The sequence below is a fragment of the Solanum tuberosum genome, unplaced genomic scaffold, assembly GCF_000226075.1.
Source record: "Solanum tuberosum cultivar DM 1-3 516 R44 unplaced genomic scaffold, SolTub_3.0 scf00020, whole genome shotgun sequence".
Classification (NCBI taxonomy): Eukaryota; Viridiplantae; Streptophyta; class Magnoliopsida; order Solanales; family Solanaceae; genus Solanum; species Solanum tuberosum.
Window position 1 is genome coordinate 2,226,681 of NW_006238946.1, and position 23,670 is coordinate 2,250,350.

General features: G+C 33.7%; 2 protein-coding genes across 18 annotated transcripts in view; one reads left to right on the top strand and one right to left on the bottom strand.

The window, feature by feature from the left end:
* Positions 1-6,366: 6,366 nt before the first annotated feature.
* Positions 6,367-9,420, top strand: LOC102596944 (WUSCHEL-related homeobox 8). Its single transcript, XM_006340784.2, has 3 exons — positions 6,367-6,745; positions 7,919-8,443; positions 9,022-9,420. The coding sequence occupies exons 1-3, from the start codon at positions 6,529-6,531 to the stop codon at positions 9,105-9,107; spliced, it is 828 nt and encodes a 275-aa protein (XP_006340846.1). The 5' UTR covers positions 6,367-6,528; the 3' UTR covers positions 9,108-9,420.
* A 1,047-nt stretch (positions 9,421-10,467) lies between these two features.
* LOC102597269 (DNA mismatch repair protein MLH3) overlaps positions 10,468-23,670 on the bottom strand; it is a 31,562-nt gene continuing 18,359 nt past the window's right edge. For 3 of the 17 annotated variants that reach the window (XM_015305186.1, XM_015305183.1, XM_015305189.1), the window contains 22 exons: positions 20,820-20,867; positions 19,820-19,974; positions 19,673-19,730; positions 19,532-19,589; positions 19,325-19,417; positions 19,090-19,249; positions 18,986-19,001; positions 18,663-18,859; positions 16,657-16,726; positions 14,841-16,316; positions 14,626-14,755; positions 14,432-14,526; positions 13,962-14,038; positions 13,673-13,870; positions 12,916-12,960; positions 12,794-12,847; positions 12,559-12,665; positions 12,365-12,413; positions 11,612-11,671; positions 11,395-11,467; positions 11,003-11,088; positions 10,468-10,890 (listed from right to left, as the gene is read on the bottom strand). In XM_015305186.1, the coding sequence (XP_015160672.1) occupies positions 10,717-10,890; positions 11,003-11,088; positions 11,395-11,467; positions 11,612-11,671; positions 12,365-12,413; positions 12,559-12,665; positions 12,794-12,847; positions 12,916-12,960; positions 13,673-13,870; positions 13,962-14,038; positions 14,432-14,526; positions 14,626-14,755; positions 14,841-16,316; positions 16,657-16,726; positions 18,663-18,859; positions 18,986-19,001; positions 19,090-19,249; positions 19,325-19,417; positions 19,532-19,589; positions 19,673-19,730; positions 19,820-19,974; positions 20,820-20,867 (3,479 nt within the window). In that variant the 3' untranslated portion in view covers positions 10,468-10,716. Of the gene's footprint in view, positions 10,891-11,002; positions 11,089-11,376; positions 11,468-11,611; positions 11,672-12,364; positions 12,436-12,558; positions 12,666-12,793; positions 12,848-12,915; positions 12,961-13,672; positions 13,871-13,961; positions 14,039-14,431; positions 14,527-14,625; positions 14,756-14,840; positions 16,317-16,656; positions 16,727-18,662; positions 18,860-18,985; positions 19,002-19,089; positions 19,250-19,324; positions 19,418-19,531; positions 19,590-19,672; positions 19,731-19,819; positions 19,975-20,194; positions 20,301-20,819; positions 20,868-20,973; positions 21,036-21,640; positions 21,771-22,023; positions 22,179-22,404; positions 22,648-23,670 lie in introns of those variants that run through there. The other 14 variants (XM_006340788.2, XM_006340786.2, XM_006340785.2 and 11 more) reach the window with 14 other exon arrangements.

Below are 23,670 nucleotides of genomic sequence, written 5' to 3' on the forward strand. Positions count from 1 at the left end.
GAGTTCAAATATAATGGCATGGAAAGACCATACGCTTCATTATAGCTCACATCCAAATATCTGATCAGCAAACGAGACAACATCCATGAAGCTGCGCGAAAAAGTGAAGGCCCTAATTTGTCTCTTCTTTTACAAGAAGATTAAGATTAAGACCATTGGGCCAGTCCAAAAAAAAAATACAAAAGACAAGGAGTAAGACCAAATGTTAGGTAATGGTTCACAATCTTAGGAGAGTTGCAAATCATAAGGTAGCATTCCATTCTTAGCCAACAGGTCCAATCAAAAACCTTTTAACATCACTTAGCAAATTAAAATTGGGCTCAAACTTGTGATACATGTTAGGTCACACAAGAAATTAACCGCGCAGGAAATGGATTATCTTAAACTTTTAACCTCTGTTTGCTCCATCGACAAACTTCAAGATAAAAAATCAAAACTTATTAAACATAAAATTTTGGTCACGATGCAAATAAGGTCAAAGTCATTCTTATAAATTACCGGATAAATACTTTCTTCTATTTATATTTAATTTTTTAAGAAAATCATTCTTCTATGTATTTTCAACAATATCAATATATTTTGAAAAAAGAGGACTAGTTTTTCAGAGGAAGTAAACAGCTTTTTTTGTTTGATGGACTTTGTTGTCAAAAAGATGCGGTCCAAATTGGGAACCTTTGAATTTCGTGTTAGTCGTGGAAAGTTGAAACAGTGTTTGTTTGTGTGGTAGCTAGTCATTTTCCAAGCACACTTACCAATTTCTACACTCTTTTTTTCAATCAATTAATCAAGGGGTTGGTTTTAGCCATGTGATGCACCATCATCGTGGAGGTGCAATGACCTAGTTAAATTTTTTATGAAAGATTCAAATTCGGCACTATATAAGTTTTGAACACACCCGTGTTACTGTGCTATAGGTCTTCATTAGTTTTAAGAGTGTTTAAAATATTAAATGTATTAATATAAAATAAGATTTGAACTGTATATGGTATATTGAACATCCTGACATCATCGTAGCTCCGCTTATGCAGAACACATTAATTAGATGACAAATTTCATAGTTAATTTTATATTTTATAGTTATTTAATGAATTTACATTATGGTTTGAGCCAAATATACTCTCATAAATTCATATGTTGTACTCTAGATCCCTTCTAAGTGAAGCCTCAATTCACTACTAAGAAAAAAAACTACTAATGTTTTTTTTTATTTTTCACCCCTCCCTGAAAACTTCTATTTTTTACTCATTTAGTGAATTGAATCCAAAATTTTAAAATTTGAAGGTGAAATATGTTTACCAGATGAGCAATCCTTTTTATTATTTAAATTTGCATCGAGTAGATTTACTTCTTTTTTTTATTAAAAAGAAGGATAACATGATTAATGAAAGATTCTATTAGATTGTTGATATTTCCTTTATTGAATTTCAAAGAGGGAATTTGACAAATAGTATCAACAGAAGTTCACATGTTAGGTTAGATTTATTGACTTAATCAACTCTTTTGCTTAATTTGCTTTGACGAATTTGTCATTATGTTCTAAATACAATTAACATTCATTCAACATTAATTAATGAATAAATTAAAAATGAAAACATAAACGAAGAGAATGTTGTGCATGTGCGCTTACATGTGCCTATTTAAGTTGCTTAGACTTTTCAAATTACTCGTGGTGCGATAGGATGAATAAAATTTGTTCATCTTTAATTAAAAGTCTTGAGTTTGAGTAAAATTGAGAAAGGAAACAATTTTAGTAAAGAGTATTTTCTTTCTTTATTGAATTTTATGTGGCGCCAATCCAAATTAATCATGGTCCTAAAATGGATACTTCAAATTTGTTTTGATATAATAAAACTTTTTATATTTTCATTTTTGTGGTGAACAAGATAAGAGATTCGAGATTGAGATAGTTAGGAGTTAGGACATGTGAAGATCAAGATGCATAAATGTCTCATTGTAAGGACGTGTGAGAGATTGACTATGATGTGTACAAAAAGAGATAGAAATAGTTAAAAGAAGTATTGAAGCTAAGAGACGTGATTAGACAAGACAGGGCACACATGAATTTACGAAGACATAACCTTATTAGATAGGAGGGTATGAGGGTAGAAGATTATGATAGAATGTTAATAAGTAGCTGATCATTTTCTAGTTTCGGTATCAATTTGATAAGTATTACTCCATATGTCTCAGTTTATATGACTTGCTTTCATTTTGAGTCAGTCTCAAAATAAATGACACATTTATATATTAAGTGACAATTTAATTTTAAAATGTTTATTCTACCATTAATGAAATAATTTATAATTTCACAAATATCTGTCATTTATTTTAGATTACAAGTTTCAAAATATATTTTTTATTTTTTAAATTTCATTTCAAATCAAACTAATTCATATAAAATAGGACGAATGAAGTATATATTATTGCTACTATTCTATTCTATTTTATTTTCAGCATGCATTAATATATTTTTGAAGGTAATCAATCTATAAAGAAGAAAATGAGAGAATAAAAGGTCCATGTCACAAGGGGTGGGGTATATAAAACAAAAAAGAAGAAAACGTGCCTCATAAATTGGCGGCAAATTGGCCGCGTCTTCCGGGTAGTTGATAGACCTTTTTTATTTTTCATTATTTTGGACAACACAAAAGACAAAAACAAACTACTACTTACAACTTACAAGTATTTAATAAACTAGTGGTATTCACTAATTATGAAAATAATTACATTATTAATTTAATCAAATACTATACTAAAAATTACATGTTAGTATATATGATCATCTAAATAATGATAACAACTTACGTAGCTAGTGATATCCCACAAATAAAGTTTGGAAAGGGTAGAACGTACGCAGATCGTACCACAACTTTATTGATGAAGAAAGACTATTTCCAAAAGATCATCAACTCAAGTGCAACAAGTTTCAATATAAAGAAGAAGACAATACAAAGAATCGAAATCAAAAACAATGCAAAAGTAGCCAAAACAACACTATAATCATGTGATAATCGAAATACCATAAACAACATACTATACTATGATAATATAACTATAAATGATAGAAATAATATTATTTAAAAAAAAATAAAAAAAAAATACACCAAGACAACACAACACTACACACCTACTACCCTTCTACCATAATATATATCATCTACATTCTCCTATTTAGAGTTATGTCTTCGATAAACTGAAATATCCAGAAACTTACACTAAAAACGAATATTATTATATGAAAACTAATATAAAGAAAAAATATTAAAACTGTTGAGAGATTAAATCTCCCCAAAAACAGAACTCTCAAAACATCTTGTTCGGTCACAGTATAGTTCTTCTGGGTCACATTTAGAGCTTTGCTAGCATAGTAAATAGGATGAAGGATTTTCTCTCGTCGTTGTCCCAATACTACACCAAGCGCCAATCCGCTCGCATCGCACATTACCTCAAACAATGAAGGAACAAGCTTTCCATCCACCAGTATTGGATCTAAGAATGGGATTGCCTTTGAGATCCACAGTTCCATCTTTTGTGTAAGATCACTAAACTCTTTTTTTTAAAAGTTAATCAGAGTAACAAACAAGAAAGCATATACTCCCTGTTTAAAAAAGAATGATATAATTTCATTTTTAATGTGCTTAAAAAAAAGGACTCCTTACCCTTTTTGGCAACACTTTAACTTCAAATTTTCATGTGACATGCTTAAAGCCACAAGATTAAAGAGCATTTTGTTACATTTGAGATAACTTTAATTTAGAACTACAAGATCAAAAAGTTTTATTTCTTTTCTTAAACTCTGTTTCAAGTCAAACTAGGTCATTCTTTTTTAAACGGAGTGAATATATTAATTTAAGGTAGTGAGTGATGATTGATCAATCTCCATGAACATTAATGAGTAAATAGTTATCAGTTGAACAAAGTTCAGTATTGTCAGAACCGACCGTCCGTCTTTGGCGTGCGCTAATGTTCAAACATTCACTCTGACATTTATAAGTCTTACCCTAATCCACAAGCAAATTCTAAAAATATAAAACCATTATTTGTACTACGGATTTGACTCAATGTCTTAAATTTCATGTTTTTATTAATTATTGATATTTGAAATCACACTGAATATATTATTATTATTGTATCGTTATTCACTCTACAGAGATTAAAAATCATGAACAAACATGTATATAGTGATTTTTGTACCAAAGACACGGAATAAAATTAATTAAATTTTATTTACATACTTGAACTATAACATTTTTCAACTGAACACTTGAGGATAATCTAATGTTCATATTAAACATCTCTGCCTTAATATTTACGTTCTCAAGCGCCTAGCTATTACATATATATAGCCACATAAAATGTTACTACTTTCTTTAATTATGCATATCAATATCAATAGGGGAAGCGAGGTTTTATAACTTATGTATATTGAGGCTACTAAATCGTCAATCTGTTTTAATTTGTTTGTCTAATTTTAATTTGATACGAAATTTAAGAATATTTTTTTTTTGAATTTTATGGTATTAGACTAAATATATGTAGAAAGTACCAAAATTTCTTTTAATCTTATAGTCTTAAATATGTCGTGCTAAAAATTGAAATTAAAGAGTTGTTAAAAAAAAAGATACGTTTTTTTTAAATTGGACAAAAAAAAAAAGTAAGGAATACATATAAAAAATATCTAAATAAAAATATTTTATCATATATTTATGTGGTAATAGAAACAAATCATAATTCATATGCCTGAAACTCTCTTAAATTTAAGTGATTGTCAATTTACTCATCCATTCTATAAATGTTTTCACTTTAAATGCCCCAATTCTAAATTAATAGTGGTTGCTTTCAAAATCATAAGAAAATGTTGAAATTGGAAAAAAAGAAGTAAAAGAAAGATTTGTGCTTAATATTACCTTTTAATTTTTTAATCGAATAATAATATTGATGTAAAATTTTAAACTTTTAGTCGAACACTAATATAAATATAAAATAAATAGTGGGTGGGAAAATAGAAAAATAAAAAAGTTTCAAACTTTGGCTTGGTATCTACCAAGATATATGAAAATCCCTCCCTTTCCATGTAAAAATATATCATGGGTTGGTGGAAAATTCTGAGCCAGCTGAGCTTTGATGTTTTCCATTTTCAGAAATTCTATATATTATCATAAATCATATTTATGTGAACAAAAATACACACATATTTGTGTCATGAACATAGTAAATTAATATTATATTCATTTTTCTATTCTTTGGTTTATATATTTACACCCATTTCGATTCTGGAAACACTCTAGATATACTATTACCTAAATCAGTAAAAGGTTAAAATTAGATGAGATCGACAGTCAATTTTTGAGCCAGCACATTAAAGTTAAATATTAGTTTAAAATTTGTGATTTTAAATATATCATAATAGTTGTATAAATGTAAAAACTTCTCTTTAATAATAAATTTAATTATTTTAAATATAGAAAGTATATTATTATTTTTTAATAAATTAATCAGATAAAGTATATATACTTATTGAATAACTTTTCTTTTGAGCCGATAATCTCTCCTTACCCTAAAAAGGGAGGGTAAGATTTGTGTACATCTTATTTTTTTCATATTTATTTGTAAAATTATACTAAATATATTATCATTGACATATATAGTTTAAATGTACTGCAACAACAACGTATCATATGATAGAATATACAAAAATCTACCAATATAAAGAAGTTGTTTTGAATAAACTCGACATAAGAAAAAAAATATCAAAGCAGATCTATTTTCTTGTCATTCGTGGCTATCGTTTCCTCAATTCTTGCTATTCGCCTGATTTCTATTAATCCAGAATTTTGTATATACTTACCCTAGATATTTGTATACGATTTATGAAAAAATCATAATTAATAACCCTGTTTATATATTGGCAAGCGAAATATATAAACGAAATTCTAAAAAATTCTTAAATGTATAAATACAAAATTGATATATACTTACTATTTGTATATTCGCAAATGAAATATACAAATAAATAAAAATATACAAACCGCAGTCTCCATAGCAAACGAGAATCAGATTGATTTTCTTGATGAGTTGTGCTACTACATGAACATTAACTTCCAAAATTGGCATGGTACATAACCAAGAAAATTAGAGAATCCTAAAAGAAAATCATAGTCCCTCTTGTTTTATGGGAGTACCTCAATCCCAAGAGAATCATTTCTCTAATAATTATTTAATTCCTACTCTAATAATAGACCCCAAAAAGTCATTCAATTTTCAATTTAGTAATATTATAAATTTAATTTAAAAAAAATAAAAGTATGGGACCTACTTAGTGTATATTAAGAGAATATACACTATATATACGTCCAAATCTTGTCTTTTACTGTTGAGTAGTAAGTAGTAGTCTTCTCTTCTCTCCGCTTTTGCTTTACTTTCTGGTTACCCTTTTTTTACTCACTCTCTCTGTTTACTTCAACTCTCAGAAACAGATACAATTTTGTGATGACCCTTTTAAGGAATTGACTAAAACAAGAGGAAATTATGGAGTGGGAAAAACAGCAGCAGCAGCAGCCACCGGTGTCGGCGCCGCAGCAGACGGTGGAGGAATTGAACGGAGCAGTTAGTGGTGGGATGTTTGTGAAAGTGATGACGGATGAGCAAATGGAAGTTTTAAGGAAGCAAATCGCTGTTTATGCTACTATTTGTGAACAACTTGTTGATTTGCATAAATCCATGGCTTCACAACACGATCTTGCTGGTTCGTCTGTTTTTTTTTTCTCCTCTCTAATTATTGCTCTGTTTTTTTTAAAATTTATATTTGGTGTTGATATGTAATTGGACCTTTTTTTTCTGTTAATTTTATGAAAATATAGATCAATTTTTGTGTCTTTTTAGCTACCCATTTTACTGGTTTCTTCATCATCTTGTGTTTGGTGTTGTTCTTTGGTTGATTTTGTCTTTTTTTCCCTCTAGGAATTTTAGTTCAAAAACTTGAGAAAAAATAGAAAAAGTAAATCATTTCATAACTCTTACCTTTTTCTGTTATTTTGTAAATATAAATAAATTCAAATAGTTCTATTCAACTTAAATGTCTCAAAAATTCAAAGTTTTGTGTTTCCTTTTGGTATAGAATTTCATTGTATTGATTCCTTCTGATTTTCTAAGTTTTTGAACTATTTTACTTTTGGTATAGAATCTCATTTGATTCTTTATTTTTATTTCTTACTCTTCCCATCCAAATATAGTCCTCTAGGTTCTCTCCCACATATTCCTTTGAGAATCCTGTGAAACAATAGGCAGCCCGGTGTACCAAGTTTCCGCTATGTATGGGGTCTGGGGAAGGGAAGGACCGCTAGGGTCTATTGTACGCAACCTTACCATGTATTAGCTTGAACCCTTGACCTCCTGGTAACATGACAACAAATTTACTAGTTAGGCAAGGCTTCGGAGTCTTGTGAAAAAATGTAGTGGTGAAACTTGCCAGTAACATGGAAGCTGGAAATCTTTCAATCTATGACTGTATGCTGAAATCTTTAATTTGATTGCAATGATCAATGACAGATGGATCGCTTCAAAGGAAACCAAATATAAACTCCTCCTTTTGAGTGGTTCTTCAAATTTTATGTATATGATAAATTGCCATTTCCATGTTTTTTTCAAGATATGAGTATTTGTTTCAATCAACTTCAGAGTGAATAATTGTATTGTGGTATCTTGTGTTATTTGTATGGTTTGCTTTGGCGATGGGATCCTGCTACTGTTAACCATGATGCAAGAAGCTGGAGGATGATAGATTTCTCAGTTAGGCTTATTAATGGTCTTAATATGTTGTGTTTAACATCCATATATTCGACTTGCTGTGTTTGTAGTGATAGTACTTTCTGAATTTGAATTCATCTAACGTGAGCAAAATCTGTACCTGCTATCTCAGGAGCCAGGCTGGGAAATTTGTACTGCGATCCACTAGTGACATCCGCTGGCCATAAAATCACTGGTAGACAACGCTGGACTCCAACGCCTATGCAACTTCAGATTCTTGAGCGCATATTTGAACAAGGCAATGGAACTCCAACCAAACAGAAGATCAAAGATATAACTTCTGAATTATCTCAACATGGCCAAATTTCTGAAACAAATGTGTATAATTGGTTTCAAAATAGGCGTGCTCGATCAAAAAGGAAGCAACAGGTTGCAGCAACAAACACCACTGAATCAGAGGTGGAGACAGAGGTTGAGTCGCCCAATGAAAAGAAAACAAAGCCAGAGGATCTGCAGTCTTCTCACATGCCTACTTCAATGGCTGAAGATCTTGGCTATGAGAACCCTGACGTGAGCTCTGGCATGCATTCACTAGATCCACGAACCAGTAAACCCGAGCCTATGTTTCCATCAGACGGTAGTTCAAAACCTGCTGCAAGTTATGGCCAAATGTCCTTCTATGGAATGTCTAATCCAAGTATGTTTTTCTAGTTCCTATAAAATCATTTTGTTTTTACCACTGTTCTATCATATGCTCTAGTATTTAGATATAAATGAAGGTGCTCTTCTATCAAAATTCTAAATATAAGCTCCATAGCCAAAATTCAAAAGTGATACAGACACACTAGGTGATGGGAATTTCTGCATATAGGGAATCATAATGAATTATATGTAGTTTCTGCATTCATTCGATGTTTCACGAGGATATCAATAGCATTTGAAGACCTGCATTTTAAACTGCTATGTTTTAAACTTCTTTGTCAGAAAAACTTACTGTACCTTAAACTTCTCATGGAGTTAATGCATCACATTCACAATTGTCACCTACTCTAGCACAAAAGAATTTGTCTTCAACTAAAACTTATTCCAAACTCGAAGCACCTGTAACAACAATGAGAGAACAGGACTAACAAAATCCATCTTTGGCTAACACCTAGATCAAATGGAAGCTTGAGTTGTTATTCAGGATTCATATAGTCGATCCTAGGTAGCTGACCTATAATGGTGGTTAGTTCTGTTCTTAATCTTTTTGATGTGATAAAAATGGATATGCAGGAATGGACCAGCTAATGGGAAAGATGGAAGTGCCAGGGAGCTATCATCCATATCTACATGCAGATGACTACAACATGACCGGCTAACTACCAATTTGGAAACTAAGTTTCATGCGCATTTCAACAATTTAGAATGAGACTAGAAGCCCCAAAACTCTAGCCAGAGTTTTTGATCCTACTGTGCGTTAGCCACTGATTGATGATTATATTACAGAATGATTCTGTGTATGAAAAAAATGTACTTATGGACCACGCTTATAGGAACTATATAGTAAATAGTATTTTCGTTTTGATTTCTCCATTTGCTTTGTAATTTTTACTTTTGGAGTGAAGATTTTGTTAAAGCATAATGCAGGGTCGTGTTCTGAATTTCAAAGAAATGTTTTTTAAGTGGTTCTCACTGTGCAACGCGTTTTATGCAATTTTATTTATTTTTTTAAGCACATTATAGGAGCTTTTTCACTTTTCACAATAAAAAAAAAAAGAAAAAAATTGTTGACTTCTGTCTTCTTGGTCCCCTTTTCCTATATCTTACCGACAAATGATCATACAAGAGAGGAAATTGAACATATACACAATTTATTCTTTTAACAGAAACCAAAGGAAAAATTGGAAGGCAAATAGTCATCTTCTAAGTCTTGTAAGCAAAGTTAGTGAATGTTGTGCTAGTATTTTGGTTTAAAGTAAGAAGTGTATTAGTGAAAAATACAGCAGCAAATATCTGATGAATTAGTCAAAGTATACCAAACTAGCCTAACACCATCTTTTTTTTTATAAAGAAAAAGGAACACTCACGAGGAGTTTCAGCCTTTAATGACATAATCATGCCATAAGAATTCCCAAGGATTTGACTTTTGATTAATAATAATGAAAGTAAGAAAATCTTTTAGATCAATTTTTTAGTTTCCTGTAATTATTCTTCCTCTGCTTGTTGGCATTTGAAAATAGGAAAAGATTTCAAGTGATGAGTTGTAATCCATACCACATGCTTTGCATAGAGCAATTCACATTTTCCATCTTACTGTGTCTAATTTGATTCTAGGAATTGCATTCCCTAGTCAAGACTTTAGCCCCCTCTGGAGACAACTTCATACTATTTTGGGATACAAAATGTCATAGGTTCAAATACAAAATTTCATCAAATGTGTACACTACATTTAAAGTTAAAGAGTATAATGCATGAATCTCTAATCATATCATAGAGAATTGATTTTACATTCTCCATCCTTGTCATTTTCTATCAGGTGTCGCTAGACACTTTAGATCGAAGCATGGATAATGAATAATCACGAAGCGATTAATACGTGTTAAGCATGTTGCTAACGACAATTTATTTTCAAGTAATAAAGGGATCAGTTTCATACAACTCTTCTGCAGCTTGAATTGTGGGAGCATAGCTGGGTTGGGCAGTGGCTCCACAGTGACAGTGACTGGGGTAAAGAGGTACTAGAACAAAAATGTAAATGGAAGTTCCATATCTTCAGGAGATTTATAGTACCATTGTTCCAATATCACTTCATATTGTCTAGCAAAATGAGAAGGTTAGAATGGGATATACAAATTTAACTATGACAACAATTGAATGATGTTACAATCAAATAACCTATTTCACTATCGTAACATTTCTTTACAGTCTATTCAGAGTGAGTTACTATGGCTATACATGGAAAGGTATACTAACGAGAGATTTTTGACACTAGGATACGGCTGATCTTAGTCGCTTTGCTGCACGCTCTACGTTGATTGCATGCCGATGTAACCCATGCCATGCCTCGGAGGAACCCTTACTCCACGAACCTAACTTAGCAATCTGCTCATGCAGAGCACCCAAGTTGACAAGAGGTACAGTAGTCGGCCGCCCATGAGCACACTACCAAATGAAAAGATATTACAGTCATTAATAATATGGAATTCCTCCTGTAAACATACCACCAAATGCAGTTCTAATACAGATATTTCCTGAAATGCAATTTTCCACTCACTTGAAAACACAATGAAGTCTGCTTCAACTCCTCAACAATGAGAGAACACTCCGAAGGCAACAATGCATCTCCAAACATAATTGCACCTACAAAAATAAGTAAATAAATATATAGAATGGCAACATCAGGAATCAATTCATCAATTTTGCTTCACCCCCAGAATTAGTTGGCCTGCTATGTCGATCCTCATTCCTCTGTATCTGTTCCACTATATCCATATCAGAGTAATTGTTCCAACACAAATGAAAACAAAGATATCAGAAGTAAAGAGAAATATCTCAAATCGAAGTGATTCTAATTCCCTGTTCTTTCTCTTTTTCTTATGTGGGGGTGGGTGGAGGTGGGAGAGCCATCAAGGTAGCTCCAAAGTCATAAATTAAATATTAACTTACTCCTGCAAGCCTTGTTATTCAGGACCCGATTCACTGATGGGGGTACTATTGATGATCCATCTGTGTCAGCAAGCTGTAAGTTGCAAGCGAATACATTATTTAGAGAACATGACACAGCATTTAAGCAAGAACAGAAGCAAGATTCCACATGAGAACGATTAGAGTTAATTAAATGAAGGAGTGAAATATGAGAGCTAGCTAGTGTCAATGGACTAACCTGTTGAAGAAATTCTAACAGATCCACATCTGTTAGATTAACGCCCAGAATACAAGGAACCTGTAGTATCAAGAAAACAACCATTTTCTTATGAAACACGTGCAAACGTATCTTGTTAGCTAGTGCAGTATTCCCTTAAACACATGTAAACCTCTAGCATTGTCTTGTTACTGATGGTATTAGAACAAAAAAGATATTCCCTTTTAGAAGTTACAATTCATATTTCACTAGCTATAATCAACCCAATTAAAACATAAAATGAACCTTAAGAGACAATGCGCACAAATGACACGTGAAAGCCTAAACCCAAAAATCCTTCTTGCTGTAAACAAGATGGAACATAGGACTGATATAAACTGTTGTATTCATACCTCAGAATGGAATGACTAGACTGAGAAGAAGTGCTCGTCATGCTTTGTTTTCCACAATTAGACAGGCATATATACTTCAGAGGGAGGAATAGGAATGCTAAAGTTAATAAGCTATAAAGTGAAGTAAAAGGTTCGAGAGTGTACGTGTGCAGTCTCTCACAGCCCTTGTGTATTTACACTATACAACTTAGCTTTATTCCCAATAATTCCTAATCCCAATTCTTATTTCCTAATAGTTGATGTCACTTCCTAATCCTATATTAACAACAAGAATCAATACTATATTATCTTTTCCCTTCCAAGACTGATTTGCAAATGGTCTACATTTACTTAAACTTTTTGAATGTATAATATGACAGAGACAAGTACTAGAGAATGTTACCGCAAGAAGTGTGACAGATTTTGGCTGCTTGTGAATCAGATTCAAGTTCCTGCTTTAACCAAAACATATAACTTCATGCTAGAGTTAGGTTCAACCTTAATGAATGTTGCAAATTTGAATTTCTGGTAAATGGTAATTTTATCAAGTTCCATAGACTGGTTGTAAGAAAATCTAAACAAAGATCCGTAACTTACCTGGTAAATGATTTTGAAGCTTGAGAATGAATGTTGCAGATCCAACCCCAGTTTTGAATTTGGTCAGCATAGTTGTGTAATAATTGATAACCAATTTCAGGCATGACCTGCAAAAGCATGGTCAAAGACTCAAAATCAATGTTACTGATTATAAAGAGTTTCAAGAGTTCCCCACAATCCGAGGGGCACAAGGCAAAGATAAACTCTAATTCACATAAGATGACCATAAACATACCAATTCTTGCTCGGAATCAAGATAGGTTGTTGACCTCTTTTGTCCAGATAGAACCTGATAATTCACTAATTACCAACTCCAAATTGAAATGACACATCAATGAGTTTTTAGACAATCATTACCTTCTCACGCAGTTCTTCCAAACGAATTCGCTCGTCTGCAGCATGCTGTAGAACATGACAATGTGTAATGCTCAATGAAGATAAATGCTAGAATCAAACAAAAGATCATAATATCTTGACCATGTAAAAAGGAACGGACATTTATTTTGACATGGGCCACAGCTTCTACATAAGAATATACTCAACCTGACGGTCAGAAAGTGATGAAACAAAAGATAAAGCACCCTATATCACTCTCCTTTTCTTCAGTACTATCACAAAATTGCAATACAAAAGAGTACGACATTACATGGTTAAAGTATTAGTCATGCAGGGAATGTTTATGTGGTAATAATAATGTAAAAACTGTTATGCGGTAAATAATAATGTCGCGATTCTTATGCAGTGAATAATAAACGAGTGATGCTATACAGGGACTATCTACTTTATAGAGGGATATTTTCCCTGTAAATACTCATATCCGTGCATTGTTGACATATGTTCTCTTAATAATGCATGGTTAAATACCGCCAACCAAACGCTGCATTAGTTATGTCGAGCTCACTTTTTTATCATGCGGATAACTGAGTGATACATGGTTATGTAGATATTACTTTTACTTAAATGGCCAACAACTATTAAACTATTTATGCAGAAATTTATGCTGAGATTAATATCTGCTAATGAGTCCAACCAAACGATCCCTAAAAGAAATGATCTTTTAAAGTAAATGCATTATAAGGGAATTCATGAGAAATCAAGAAAGACCATAATGGACCTGATCAATTATAGCAAGTGTTGTGCCACCCACAATCGGAATAAACTTCTTATCAACCTGTTGGAGAACTTTGGCACCCCCCAGGCAGTTTTTATCAATGGTATCAGGAACCAATGAATCACCAACAAAATGCAATATGCCAGAAGTGACATTGAGTATAGTATCCTGATTCTTAAAACTCTCTGTTCCAGTACCACTCTGCATCTCATATTGGAAAAGGAAATCCATCATCTTAACAAAACAGAGAAGAAGTCACAAAAACATTTGAGATATAGCTTAAGTACTCAACTGTAATCTCTGGACAGAAGCCCCTCCATTTTGTCCCAGAATCTAAGATACTTTGAGTTTCTTTTGTTGGTGCAAATTCTGAAGATTCGAATAAAAATGTCAGGCATGACAATTCTATCACAAGATCAGCACATAAGCAATATGGAATTTGAAAGAGACTATGTGGCCTAGGACACTGAGAAAGAGATGTAATCTCTAATGCTTTCATGATTAATAAGAATGCAGTCTAAGGTAATCTTGAAAAGTAGGTGAAAGAAATGAAGCTAATTAACTGAAACATGCACTACAAAAATTAAGCTCTTATTCAATACAGGAACTGTTAAGAGTGGGGGGTTAGAGTCCTGCATTGGTTGGAGAATGGATTGGTGGTCTATATGGACTTGGGAAATCCCCCCTCATGAGCTGACTTTTGAGGTTGTGATAGGCCCAAGGGCCATACCTTTACAGGAATAAATGGCAGGAACGGTTTACCTTCTTTTGACTCCCCATAGCGTGTACTTATGCACTCCCCTTGAGTTTGTAATCTGCTGTTCCAGATGTTAACAAGTTTCATTTTAACACTTAGCCTGAAGAGAGAAACATAAGGTTGTGTGAGTTTCTAACATATTTGATTGAGATAATATCAGAAAGAGGCCTAAACCTCACTTAAAAAATTGATATCATACCTTTCATCAGAGTAAACACCATCACCACAACTTGGGGTGGAAGATTGATCACATAGATGGGATGACTGCTGTGGAAGCTCCGAGCAGATAGCTTCTGTAGAATCCCCCAGTCTTCTTACAGCTCTAGTTTCTGCATGATGGACAAGAACATTAATTAGTTGCACAAATTTTCTGTCATCATTGATTATTAAAACAAACACTCAAGGACAAATTACCTGGCATGAGTGGCACATCATGAACAGTCTTAATATTGTTATTTCCTGCTGCCGTTCTTGAAGATTCACTCGTGGCAAAGAACTTCTTCTTGCCTTGGTAAAATGGAGGAGCTGAATGGCTTCTTCTACTCTTCTTCTTCCTTATAAGCTCATCTGTTTTACCTCGATTCCCAGCATCATTCCATTTATGCGAGTTCCCATCCACCCAAGAGGAGATCATAGCTCGTGGTGTCAAACAATTAATAAGATCTTCTTCACCATGAGAATGTATATGTGACAAATCATCTCCGTCATAATAGAATTCAGAAGGACCTGAACTATAAATGTCCCACGGATCAAGTCCCCCTATACAGCCCAAATCCTCTTTAGGACAAGCATAAAAATCGAGATCAAACTTTGCAGGATTTGGAAACAAGCAGTCCTCTTTTCCCAAATTATTTATGGCCGGAACCAAGAGATTACGTTCCATGTTTTCAAAATTATACGTGACACCAATTTCATGTTTAACAGAAGTTTCAATCCCATTTTCAGCGATGTAAGGATTAACATCTAGAAACCTGCTCCCGAGCAAAGGATCTGATGGCAGAGGAGACAGTTCTGGACTAAAAGATGGTAGGCCAGAACGATAGTTTTCAGTCTGTTTAAAGAAGTGCATAAGATGATCATCTTCATCTAGAATGTCCTTGGTTAAAGAAAAATTTTCTGAATCACCTGAAATTTTTTTTGGCCGCTGCAATGCATTGCTCTGAGTTTTGCACCTGGAGAACTTCTCAAAATATATTTCCTTGCCTCTAGGAGACCTTTGATGTAAGACCCGGTTAACATCATCAACAACTTCAAATTCAACACTATAATCATCTTCAAGGCGATTTTGTTTAGTTCTGCAGTCACTTTTTTCAAACTTAATATCTTCATCACTATCAAAAGATGTTCCATCATGTATCAGGCTTCTGTGCAAAGAACAGTTTCGCATAAATGGTTTCCTTCTCTCATGCGTCATATTTGAATTGTCAATAAGTTCAAGAGACTCCCTAAATGAGGCATCCTCTGTTGATTTGCCAGCTACAATTGTTTGAGACCCATTCTCCCATCCTGAACCTAACAGGCAGTCTGATTTATAACTGGAGGTAGCTGAAGTATTGAATTTGTTATCCAGGAAATACTCCTCTGTAGGTAAAACATTAGATGAAAGGGGTTGCACAGAGCATCTGGATTTCCAGTTTACACCAACTGTGCAATGAGCAAGAGATCCATCAATTGACCGACTTGAACTTTCAATCTGAGAGAGAAATCCGGACCCAGGATCAGGTTTCTCAGAAGCACTTTCCCACAGAGTATTCTGTGGAGATTGAATATCTCTCCTGACAGTGCACTCTCCGGTCAGTTTCTTTGGCAGCGGGGAAAGAAGGTCAAGTGTACCTTTGCAACTCTGAGCCCTGCACCTCTTTTTCCTGATCTCAATATTCATAGGTATATCTGGAAAGAGGAGCAGGGAATGGGATAGCAATAGATGAGGATACTTCTACAGCTATATTCTTATCTAGGTTTCCCAAAAGTAGTTTAAGAGAAAAGAAACAGATAAAACTAATACGATGGCATAATGCTGAAATGCTTTGCACCATCTGACGCACAAATAACTCTCTCTTCCACTAAAACCAACCTTCCACAATTCCCCTCTCCCTTCTCCACTTTTCTTTTAGGGGGAGCAGGTGAGGGGCTACAGCCTATGGGAAAGGGACTGTGAAGTGGACAAAGCCACATGTACAAATAATATCAGATACAATGAATACTAAGTGATGTTGCATAAAAATCTCACCAGCAGAGTTACTTTCAGTCCAGAGATTCGCAACAGTATCCCCAATAAAGAGAAGGACAGGGCCCCAATCCTACAAGTAACATTAAGAACCAATTAGTTACCATAAGAGATTCTTGTAAAACACATCAAAATAGCTTAATGAGATAAACACAATCAGTATCAATGGTGCCAACAAAGGGAGATTAACACAATCAGTATGCAGATTAACACAATCAGTATCATGGTGCCATCAGTGAGATTAATACAATCAGTTAAATGCTGCACATCGTTTCAGGCAATTTGATTGCACATCTAACATGGAACAAAAATGAACAAGTGACATGCTCTAATAGACAAACAAGAACCACACCTCGCCTCTCCCCCCTGTCCCCTTTTTCTTTTCTTTTTGTGGTGATAAGTCAAATCACTCCTGTTAACCTACATATGGTACACAGAAGGATATCATACTCCTCCGTTGACTCAAGACAATCTCAGTAGGAAAGACTTCCAATTAGTAAACAGGTGCTATCTATGTTTGGAAAAGAGGGGAACTGTAAACCATTTGTTATTGCACTGCACAGTAGCCACAGATCTTTGGAGCATGTTCTTCTGTATTTTAGGTTTAAAATGAATCATGCCACGGACCATAAAAGAGGCACATCTGAAGGAGCTTGTGCAGAGTTGATAAAGCCATTAAAAGGATTTGGAGGACGATCCCTGCTGCTATCTTCTGATCCATATGGAATGAGAGGAATAGGAGGTGTTTTGATGGAATCTCAAAACACCTCCTGTTTTGTATGGCTATTAGCAAGCGGACACTTGATAATCTAATGAAGAGGGGAATTCCAATGTGTTCAAAATGTTTTTTGTGTAAGGAGACTGCTGAGACAGTCAACCACTTAATTCTACATTGCAAGTTCACAGGCAGGTTATGGAGTATTATCTTTAACCTTAAAAGCCTAACATGTGTCATGCCAGGCAAGGTTTCTGAAGTTCTGAGAAGCTGGGATGAAGTAGGAGTAATAGCTAATAATAGGTGTAGGTGGAAACTCATCCCAGCATGCATCAAGCAAAAATAAGAAAGTCTGTCAATTCCTCAGTGCCTATTCTAGCTTTCCCTTAATCCTCTCATTCTAATTAATGATTTATTTATTAGAACGTTAGAGTAATTTAAAGTGTTCAAATGGAGCAGGTTCCTCCTAAGATATGGATTGTATCTCATACAAGTTAGACCGTACTGACAGGCAACCTAAGCCAATACTGGCAACTAGCATTACTCCTCTCCGACAATCCCCCCTCCAAAGACAGGCACCGTTTACAATCGGTTCCCTTCCCTATTCAGTATCACATCTCTTTTCGGAGAGAAGTGAGAACATGCCTCTTTTTGGCAACTGCTCAAGAAGACCTCCTTCTAATGATAGCTCCAGCGGTATCATGACTCTCTTCAACAACCATTCTAATAGAGTCACGCCCCTTTCATATAACTTTCTGGCAGAGTCATGACTCCTTTCATGATGATCGTCTGGTCGTGTCAAGACTCTTTTCAGATGATTGTCTGGTCGTGTCAAGCCTCTTTATGAGGAATTATCAGTCTTACCTAACACATTGTAATATGAAATACCATACCCCAATCAGTAAAACAAATATGTATGACATGTCCTTGTTAACATCGGCCTGCTTGGTTTTGCAGCCACAAGAAGCCAGATAACTTTGTTCTCCATTAGCTACTGTGATGCAAGGACCTTGCCGGGTCAGGGTGTCCTTTTTAATACTTTGAATCTCTATAGGATTAGTGATAAATAGTGATGATTAGCCAGTTTAACCTATTAAGTTTACCCATATTGAAGTTCCAAAAAATGATTAGGCATTTTGAAATATATATATATATTTTTTAAAAACAACCTAAACCAATTCTCACAAAACAAACACCAACACAAACTCAATTCTTATAAAATAAATCCAAAGCCTCACATTTGTTTCCCAACCCCAAAACAAACTAAACCATAAATCACAACAAAAAATTTCACCTTAAATTCCACAGAGGTCTTTGAAGGCTCCAAAGTAAAATCATAAAAAGATCTTGGACAGTTTAGGTTCAGCATAAACAGAGGATATATCTGAGATCTACTTCGCTTCTCAATGTCAGACGCACTGCCAAAACTCATAGCTGCGTTATTAAGTAATTTATGTATTGGTCCTTTGGAAACAAATCTTGAATTGATATCTGCATTACGGAGGTCAAGGAAAACAAAAACACCGTAAAAACAGGCAACTGATATAGAAAATGTTAACCAAAGATTAGTTTTCCGTTTTTCTTTGGTCAGGAAAATATACTGAAATAAGTGGATACAGAAATATTGAAGGACCTGCAAATTGAACAGTGGTTGTTAGGGAAACAGAGTGTAGAAAAGATAACATATCACATCTCTTATTCATCAATTTGGGCCTGTATACCTTCACTGTGTAAACATCAGGACCTGAAATGTATCCTGAGAGCTTGAATGAACCATCACTTGCATTCAATTTGTTAAGGGAACTCAGATGAATTCCAAACTCACTGGACAATAGCGGCAGTGGAGAAGGAGAAGCACGTGTGCAAAGCAGGTCATCCTCACTGCATGCAAATGAACAAAATCTAAGAAACCAGACAGAAAATATCCTTAAGTTAGCTGATATAACAAAGACAGACCTTTCAATATCAACAATTTTGAAGGAGACATTGGGATGCACAAGGGCGATTCTTAGCAGAGACTCTTTCAGAGCATGCAACACCTTCTTTGGGCTTCCGGATTATATATGCAAACCAAAAAATCAATCAGGTCAGTGTACAGCTTTAAAAGTAAAGTATGTAATCATTATTTTTCATTTGTTTGAATTGTGAGAAAACTAGAAGTACTTGGAGTGCATTTGCTTCCTTCGAACTGGTTGGTTGTAAAATACATCCCGAACAATGACTGCAAGGAGAGAAATCCCAACAAATTTCCTTATTGGCATACAACAGTCAACTTTTGTATCAGGTATGCTTATACAAAATTACCTGTTGTACCAACATCTTGTCTACATTCATCAATTCCAAGGTACAAACACTTGCCGTCCTGTAAACATTGGCAAGAACAAAGACCAAATTAGTAGTTTTATACCTATACTATAGGATACTACCAACTAAATCTTAAAAGAATCTTACCTTTAAAACCTTACGATATCCATTTGGCCTCCCATGAGTTTTAGTAACAATTTCCAATAAAGAAACGTCAGAAATAGAGCTCAGAGCCTCTCCTTTAAAGCCAAAGCTTGCTGGGAAAGCATGCATATCATCTGAATGGCTGTATTTTGACGTCGCTGGTGTACATATATGGTGAATGCTCTAGAGTTACAACTACTAGACAGCAACTCGAATAAATACAAACAGAACCATCCTACATTTCTAATTCAGACTCAAATACAGTTGGCTCTAATTTTAACAAATGCAACCTAAAACTATCCTGCATTCAGCTACCAGAAAAGGGGGTTTAGGTGAGGGGCAATGTTAATTGAATCACTAGGTCATTGTTTGAGTTACCTGGGCAGATTTGATGGCCGTTGAAATGGCCAGAAAAAAATGAAGCATGACAGAAGATGAAAGAAACAGGCACACATACTGTCTCCATAAGCTAGGCTTAAAGTACCTAAGCACCAATATGTATGTTCTGGTTCAATTTCAGCAAGAATAAATAATCAAAACATCTGTACATACAGTAGTGATCAACAAAAATATATTTCATGTCTCTCTCTCTCCCCCCATCCCTCAAGCTACCCATTTTCTTTTGGGGAGACAGTACAGGTAAAGAAAGTATTTTATTGCAAATGAAGAACCAGAAAAGTAATGTACATGAACAACTTACAATACAAGCAAAACCAAAATGTAAGCATCAATATTTGGTGTTGTGTACAGCCATACAAGTTTTCCCATTTACAAGTAAAACCACATAGCAATAAATAAAAGAACATCGGTAAAAAGATACTAATGAACAGAAACCGTCAAACAGCCTATCAACTGAGCAATGCTGCAAGGCATGCAATCCTATAGACTACAACAATCATTCCAAGTTATGAACATCATAGTTGTGAGGCAAAAGAAATTATGTACAGGAGCATCACTGCAATAGAAAAGATGATGTCAGTCCAACATTTTGCAAAAAGATTACCATATTTTTCTCCCATCAGCACCAGTCCATCTCGTGAAACACCAGATCCTTCAAGAGGAAGTACAACTTCAGATGATGAAATAAATAATAAATTGAGCAGAAGTTTCTTCACATCAAAATGCATTAGATCAATGTCAAAGAAACTTTAACTTACCATTGTCATCCACCTTAACGTAGCAGGTTCCAATGCCTATAGCAACAGATACCTGGTGGAAACTGGGTAAGGTTCAACTTAGGAGTACACTACTTATTAGAATAACAAACATAAAAAGAACAGCTCTATAAGGAAGCAAATCTCATGGTAAAAAGAAATAGAGCTGTTATATATTGGAAAAAAAATTATGATACCAGAATGGAACATCATACTAAGAGGACAAAATGTACATCAATTTTCATATAAAGCAAATGCCCTCAATATCAGAAGTAGCAAACGAAGGAACATAAGAATTCATTGAAGAGTTTGAGCAAATAGTCTAAGCAATTAAATTGCATAATAGCACAACTTTCTATATTCTCAGCAGCTCACCTCTATTGATCCGCAAAACATTAACAAAATCAGAGAACATATAATTCCCCATTCTCTTACATGGCACAATTTCAACTTTTAAGAAACAATCAAAATCAGAAAGTCTAGACCATGTAAATGAACTGGCCACTGAGAGAGTTCACGGAAGTCTGTCCAATGGAGTATCTTTCATTCAAAATTTCTTGTAATTAAACTACTAAAAAAATAATTCAAGTTGTTTGAGTGGGGTCTTCAAGAATAACTCCACTACTTTCCATTCAATACCTAATAAAATCATAAGGGTAAATAAGTATACCTTGGCAGCACCAGCATCGAGGCTGTTGAAAACCAACTCCTCAACAACCCTTGTGAAATCATACAAGATAACGCCCGACCGAATTGAGCTCCAAATATTCTCGGGCATTCGCTTAATGCTACCCATCTCCCTAAAAAAGTAAAAACAAATTCTTGAACATCCTTAACATACAAGAATGAGAACACAATTCTTATTAAAAAGAAATAGATATCTTGAATTTCCTTGATATTTACAATACCAATATATTGTTGAAAACAACAATTTCTTTGATTTCCTTGAATTTTTCTTAAAGGGAATACATGCAAGAATTCAAAGAAAATCTGACAAGCGAGTTCTCAAATTTTCCTTCTTTTTTTTTTTAGTAGGGAGAGCAGTAGTATTACTAGAGCAGATAGAACGACCGGAAAATTGAATCAGGGTTTAAGGTTTTGATCAGAAATCGTCAATACAAGAGAAACCCTGACCGAACTAAACTCCAAATAGCCTCTGGCATTCGCTTAATGCTTCCCGTCTCACTACTCAAATTCTTGAACATTGGCTGCAAGAATATTAACACATGCATTCAAGAATACCACTTTTACTTCAAAAATACAACAATTTCGTTTGATTTACTTAAAATATGAATCTAAGAATACCAATTTAACTTTAAAGAGACAACAATTTCCTTAAAATGTGCATTTTAAAAAGCCATTAAGTTCTTGTTTTTTTCTTAAATCAAAGAATGCCGAGATAATCAAGTTTTTGAATTTTCTTTCGAAGAATACCAAATAATGGGAAGAGCAAGTTACTTGGGCAGATTGATGGTGACGAAAATTGATTTTAGGGTTTAGGGGTTTTGGTCGGACATCGTCGCCGGGGAAGTTAATAGCAGCAATCCGGTGGAGTAGCGTACGAAGGTGGTGAGCGGTGAGCGGTGAGCGGTGAGCGGTGACTTCTTTTGCTTCTCTAATTTGACATCTAAATGAAGCAGCGACTATTTTATAGGCTCTGAAGGATGGTGGCTTCTAACTTACGCAGTGTCTACGTCTAACTTACGCAGTGTCTTTTTTTTTTTTTATAGTTTTTGAATGGGGTACTTCTAACTTACTCGGTGTCTCTTTTATGGTAGTATTTTATCGGTGAAAAATAAAAAAACGACTACACGCGGAAAACAACTACTACTTAATATAAAATATATATTATTTTTTTACAAATTTTAAGAATCACATTTAATATAAAATTACAATTTATACCTATTTAATTTCTAATACATTAATCCTGAAAAAGTAAAACAACTACTTAATATAAATATATTATTTTTTTATAATACAATTTTTATTCTAGTACTTACTCGTTACTTATTTATTTTTTATTTTTAAAATAAGAGGAATCTAATCTATTGATAATGTGAAATTATTATCATCGTATATAACTTCAAGTGTAAATTTCATATATGACATATATTATAGTACTATTTTCAAGCTATAATAGTAGATTTAGACTTTCAAGCTATAGCATTAAAAATTTCAGGTTATAACAAGTTTAAAAAAAAGAAATATTTTTGTTAATTGGAAAACACTTAAAAATAAATAAAAATATAAACGAAAATTTAAAAAAAAAACGGAATTAGAAATAATAAGTAAAAACTAAAATTGTGGGTTGTAATTTAATTTGAATTTATTGTAGATAATTAATGATTAGCATGAAATAAGGGATCCAAACTAATTAAGAATATTCAGTTCCCTTAATTCACTCTAATTTGTTAAAATTAATTCAAAAATCTGATTTTAAAAATCAATTTCCATTTATTTAATAAATGATTAATCTATTTATGGTTTTTTATTATTAATTAATAATATGTAATTAATAAGGAAAAAATGGGAAAAAAAAACGGAAATAGGAGTGTCAATTAAATTTGAATTAATTTAAGATAATTATTAATTAGCATGAATTAAGGAATCTCAAACTAATTAAGAATATTCAGTTTCCTTAATTCACTCTAATTTGTTAAAATTAATTCAAAAATATGATTTTATCCATTTTTCTTCCAC